The sequence below is a fragment of the Atta cephalotes genome, assembly GCF_000143395.1.
Source record: "Atta cephalotes unplaced genomic scaffold scaffold00043, whole genome shotgun sequence".
NCBI lineage: Eukaryota > Metazoa > Arthropoda > Insecta > Hymenoptera > Formicidae > Atta > Atta cephalotes.
In genome coordinates this window covers 1,212,947-1,219,245 of record NW_012130107.1, presented here as the reverse complement: position 1 = coordinate 1,219,245, position 6,299 = coordinate 1,212,947, and the positions used below count along the sequence as shown (strand labels likewise).

The 6,299-nt window shown below is 23.9% G+C and overlaps 1 protein-coding gene across 1 annotated transcript; it reads left to right on the top strand.

The window, feature by feature from the left end:
* The first annotated feature begins 3,813 nt into the window (after window positions 1–3,813).
* On the top strand, window positions 3,814–5,295 carry LOC105622340. Its single transcript, XM_012203759.1, has 3 exons — window positions 3,814–3,817; window positions 3,882–4,228; window positions 4,687–5,295. The coding sequence occupies exons 1-3, from the start codon at window positions 3,814–3,816 to the stop codon at window positions 5,293–5,295; spliced, it is 960 nt and encodes a 319-aa protein (XP_012059149.1).
* The last annotated feature ends 1,004 nt before the right edge of the window (window positions 5,296–6,299 follow it).

Here is a 6,299-nt window from a genome sequence, read left to right as displayed (position 1 = left end):
ATAATTAACATCGAATAATTTTACAACGAGCTGCAACCTCACTTACTGTCATGTGAAATTAATAGTCGTGATACAATTTTAAGAGCAAATTCGATTACTTTGCGAATGCACGTATCTTAATAGAACAACAAGTCATATAGTATCAAAATGATGTCAAACTCCAAATTTAAGATTCATCAGATTTTTAACATCATTTTAAATTGTTAAATCATGATTTGTTGTTCTATTCTGCTATATACATAAAAGAATAAATTATTATAAATAAATAATAGATAATATTGCGAAGTCAAATGTGAATATTAGAGAGACTACTTGAAGTGCGTGATACTTCTATTTTGTAATAGATATAATTTGACGTATCTTAATTAATGAGGAATACATTAAAATAATTGTATAAACCATACCTTCGTCTCAAGCGACCACGTTATTTTCATGATTCGCACTCACAGATTCATATTTACTTTCAAATTCATACAATTCATTCGCACTCGCGGATTTATGTTCATTTTCTATATAAATAAAATTGTAAATAATATTTGTGTAACGCAGTAATTATATCATAAAATTTACATTGCAAAAAAAATCTGAGTCTATAACAAAAATATTTATTCGACTTGAAACTTATTTTTCGCAAATTTTTTTCGATTTTTAAATCTCAAAAATATACTGTATATAACTACAAGAAAAAAAATATATTTACATATCTTACTGTTAGTACTTTTCTGATTAATGTAAAAGCAAAAAAATTATTTATTGTACAAAAAATTATTTATTTAGAAATCACATATATTTCAAGAAATGTTGATAACATTCTTTTTATTGCCGCGACAATCTGTAACCTCTCTATTGAGATTCTCATTCTTTTCTTGCTCCTAATTCTTTTAATTCTAATCTAATATATTGATTTCATTCATAGAAAAAAACTGTTGCTGGCTAAAGCTAATTCTGATTAGCTGAAATGCATTAGCTACTATAGCTATGAAATTTGCTGCTGTAGCTAATATAAGGACGTGATAGCAAAGTCTGTGATGCATGTCTTACAGATCAATTTACAGATCAATTTACAGTTACAGATCAATTTATTTAGCATGAAGTTAGTTGTCATAATTATCGGATATATCAATATAAAAGGAAATTGTCTCTACCACAGCTAAATATGGTTTGCTGAAAACTGTACTTGCTATCAAATTGTCTATACAGAAAACGTTTGCTGCAATGATCAATAGAGAAACATAATAGCAAAATGTCTGTTACAATGATAATATTTAAGCCTTACAGCTAATGGAAATTAGATCTCGCAGTTACGACGTTAGGTATCCATATGTGACGACTGGAATTTAATTAACCACACGCAAATTTTTGCTGCTGCAATTGATCTTTTATTTCCGTGCATTTTTCGCGTCTATTCTTTTTCTTTCTTTACATTACAATAAATAAAATAATAAACATGTTGTGACAAAATATAAGAATTGTTTTTATTTTAATGAATTAATTAATGTATTATTTTATATTTCTGCCGAAAATTTTATTTAGTGTATTAACTTATGCAATTTAAAAATACCTATTAATGTTATATTATAATGATATTATATTATATTACATTATTATAATTAATATTAATTTTTATAAATTAATATTAAACCAATATATTTTAAAAGACTATATAAATTTCTGAGAATAAAAAGAAATTAATATTTTAAATCTTTTTTTGATGAAATATATTATATAATTATTATATAATAATATTATATAAGATTACAGTAAAATTATTAAATTTATATCAGATTCATTAAGCTGTGCTCTCGTTACATTGAAATAATATATGTTCTAATATTTCTGCATCTTTCACATGTAGTTTAATTCAATTACACTATCTTGTTTCAATATTGCCAAAGCTAACTTAAAAATTTTTTTCTGATTCTAGCATCTTTACTGCAATTTTTTTATTTTCCTATTTATAATAACGACAAAATGCTCAATATCTTATAAAACATACTCAAGTAGCAAATTAACGTTATTTATCGTCATTTTAATGCTATTAACGATATTTTGATATAAAAATGATAACAATAATATCTGCTTGCTACATCTGAATATAAAAACATATAAAAAAGTTTTAAATAATATTCTGAGATACCATTGAGCATCAGAGTATGGTATAGATATATGATTATATTTAATCTTATCGTCTCATATAACGAAAAAACCGTAATATGAATCATGGATTATGGATCATTCTTTCATGAACAAAAAAGAAATGTATTTAATACTTCTTTTTGTTTCTTTCAAAATATTAAGGAAAGTTATTACTTATTAAACTCGTTCAATTTTAAACATATATTAGTTGTCTTTGTAATTAATATAAAAATGACAATTAAAAAAAATCTTTTAATATTTATTTAATATTAATTAATAAGTATGATTTTTCCATCTATTTCATCTTTTAAAATTAAATTTTTAGGAAGAAAAAAATTATTACAGGACAAAAGACGCTGTAAACTTTAAAAGAAAGTAAATTTAAATTCTCAGAAAATAAATTAAAAATATTTGATACACGCACGCAGAGAGAGAAAGAGAGAGAGAGAGAGAGAGAGAGAGAGAGAGAGAGAGACATAGAAATAGTTTGTTCAAAAATAAATTTTTAACTAAATTGTTAATCAAACAATGTTCTTTAAATATTATATAAATATTTTAATATTTATAATAAAAGGCATTAATTGGAGAAAAAAATTGCAATAAAATCATAAGAATGCAATATTTGAAATCACGCAAATAAAGAGATTTTAAAAACATGCTTATACATGAGAGCTCAAAACATTCATTCAATTTTAATTCTTTTTTTAATGTATTTCTATAAGTGTAGAGATGTTCAATTGATAAAAATTTTGTTTTTCAACTTGGCAACGCTGCTTAAACGATAAAGCTCCCATCCTCGACTGAAATGATCAAACATTCTTTTGTTCAGTAGAGAACTAAACGTGGACGTAGCGTGAGCAATCAATGTAAAAGCTATTGCAAAATACTAATATGAACAGTTATTTTGATTTATTTAAAAAAATAGTTATCATTAGTAGCAATACATCTATTAATAATAATAAAGATTAATACAATATACGCAATCAAATTAAAGATGTGACGTAATATGTGATGTGTGTGATGTATTTCTCTTCCAGGGAATCCCCAAGCAGACATTTGCATAGCTTGAATTCACGTACTTCATAACTTTCGTAAGTATACATTTTTTAGTGTACAAAAAATAACAGAAAATAGATATTAATTGCATTTGGGTCTTGAATAGATTTGATATCATATAACTTCATTTCTTGTGTCATTGCTATCGGCAGTATGTATTTTTAGATAATAATAAGAGATAAACTTCCTTATTAAAGTGCATTTATTTTTTCAATTTCTATCACACAGATATTTTAAAATGATATTTATTGATTCTTAAAACTATATATTTTATTTGGATATATATACTTTCGCTTCTCTTTGTAGAAAAAAATTTCTCTTATATAATCATAAATATTTAATTATAATTAATTAATTTATATAACTAATTAATATAATTAATTTTGTTGCTATACAATAACTACATTTTTTATTTTTATAAAAGATAATAAAATAAATATATGAACAAAAATAAGAAGCAATAAAGAAATTCATTAAGCCAATAAAGAAATTATATATGGCATAGAGTTATTCTGACATTTATACTATAAAAATTGAGTGAAAGATATACATAACAAAAATAAAAAATAAAAATAAATGAGAAAAAAATAAAAATCCAAAAGAAATATTTATAAAATAAATATGGGTAAGTAATGCAATATTCCTTCAATATGATGATTCATATAAATTATGCATTATTATTTTTATAGCAGACAATGGAATTCAAACATTGGATATATTTAACAAAATGCAAAACTTTCCACCATTAAATGTCACAGAACAACGTAATGTCGGTAGAAGTTGGTGTGCATGGAAACAGAATTTTTTATCTTTTCTGCAGAAAGAAGATGCTAAAGAAATATATAAGAATCAATGGACAATTATATTGTTAATGTTAATTGGACCGGATGGAAAAAAAGTATATAAAAATCTTTTTCCGAACACTCAAACAAAAGATCTGGGAACAGTTTTACTTAAACTAGATATGTTCTTTATTTTTGGATTTAAAGAAAAGCAAAAAAGCGAAAGTATCGACCAATATATTGACTGCTTGATGGTAAATTAAAATTTTAACAGTATTTTAAATTGAAATCACTTTTTGTAATGCATATTGTTAAAATGTGATTATAACATGTTAAAATCACAATCCAACAAGTATAGAATTAGTTCTATTTTTATGTATATATATATATATATATTTTGTAGTTAATTATAAAACGGCTGTAGAAATATAATACTAAATTAAAAATAATTTTTTTTATTTAACACTTATTTATATCTTAAATTTACTTAGCTGAAATTTCATTTTCCAATCGCTTCATATAATCCAGAAATCACATAAAAGGATAATAAAGATATTAATTATATTGACAAAAGAATTTATAATTAAAAGAAATGATAATTATTTGCTGCTTACATATATATTAAAAATATAAAAAATTATTTTTGTACTTTTTATTCTTTTTTAATTCATGTTAATAATATATAAATTTACAAATACGTTTTTTTTTACAGCTTGCTGCTCTAGCAAGCAATCATAGTGATCCTGTGAACATTGTGAAGGAGAAGATTATAAAAGATATTAAAAATTACAATTTCACGGAAAAAGTTTTTATACAATCGGAAGGAGAAAATTTAGAATCATATTTACAATCGTTGGATCTTGATAAAATTACATTGTTTTGGAAACAATGCGAAAAATTAACGTTACAAAGGAATCACGAAGTTACACAAACGCAACCTTTTTCTGATCTGAGTCTTATTGAAATGGAATGCGTTCGCTGTGGTACTTGTCATAGTAGAAATCGTTGTCCAGCTTATGGGTTGCAATGTGACAATTGTAAAGGATACAATCATTTTACGAATAAGTGTAAAGGAAAATACGTGTCTAACTGCACTAAATGTGGAATGAGTCATGTTCAGTCACGTTGTCACGCTTTCGGTCAAACGTGCGTAAAATGTGGTAAGATAAATCATTTCTCATGGTTGTGTAAAATTCCTTTTGTAAAAAATTGCCTTAGATGTGGCAAAGATCACGCTATATCTATGTGCCCTGCACAAGGACATACATGCTCTCGATGTAACAAACCAAATCACTTTGAAGAAAAATGTTTGAGTAAATGAACGAGGAACAAGAATGATATGCATCATAAGAACTCATAAGAACTCTCTTGAAGAGCGTAAGAGTGGCAGAGTGGTACACAAACTAAATTGTATCCATTTTGATTTTAATTTCCTTAGTTCTTTGAAATATACTTCTTCCTAAGTAAAAGTTAAAATTTTAAATATTTATTGAAATATCTTCGCAGGTTTTATTAAAATTAAAAAAAAAGAAATCGTTTGAAATTAATTACAAGTAGTATGATCTTTATCTATTTAGTCTGTGAAATTGTTTCCTAAAAATCTCTCTGACACAAGATCAAATATTTTTTTTTTAATGAAGAGAACTTAGTTATTAAATTTTAATTAGTGTCTTCGAAATATTAATGCTTTCTGTTTATTTTTCGTTATATAAAAATTGATTTTAACTTTTTGCGAAAATTTATTTAATTAGTCGTGAGTTATCTTACATATTGCGATGTAAAAGTGAACCGACGTTTAATAATATATGCTTTTTATATAGCAATAAATTTTGTTTTAAAGCTATCTAAACTATTTCTATGTCGAATTAATTGTTTACTTTTTTATAAGAATTATAATTATAGGAAAAAAATTAAAGTTTTTCTACTAAAGCTTCTTATATGTATTGTTAGATAAAAATATAATATCTATATAGCTCACATTTCATCATTTGAAAATAAGCAGACATTATAACGTTTAAACAATTATAAGAAAACGTTTGCATTAAATAATACAATTTATTAGTAAGTTCTAATAGATTTATCTTAAATATTCTTTTTCTATGATTTTGAAATATTTTTTCTTCAATTAATTATTAAATTTGATTTTATAAATTTTGCATCTAACAATTTATATTTACATTTGTTACATATTTATATTTATATTTACATTATTTGTTAATTTTTTATTACAGTATCTAAATATGTAAGCTACTTTCATAAATAGTTAATAATCGATATGTTATATGACTAATTAAATATGTAAACAATGAAATAAATATCTAATTT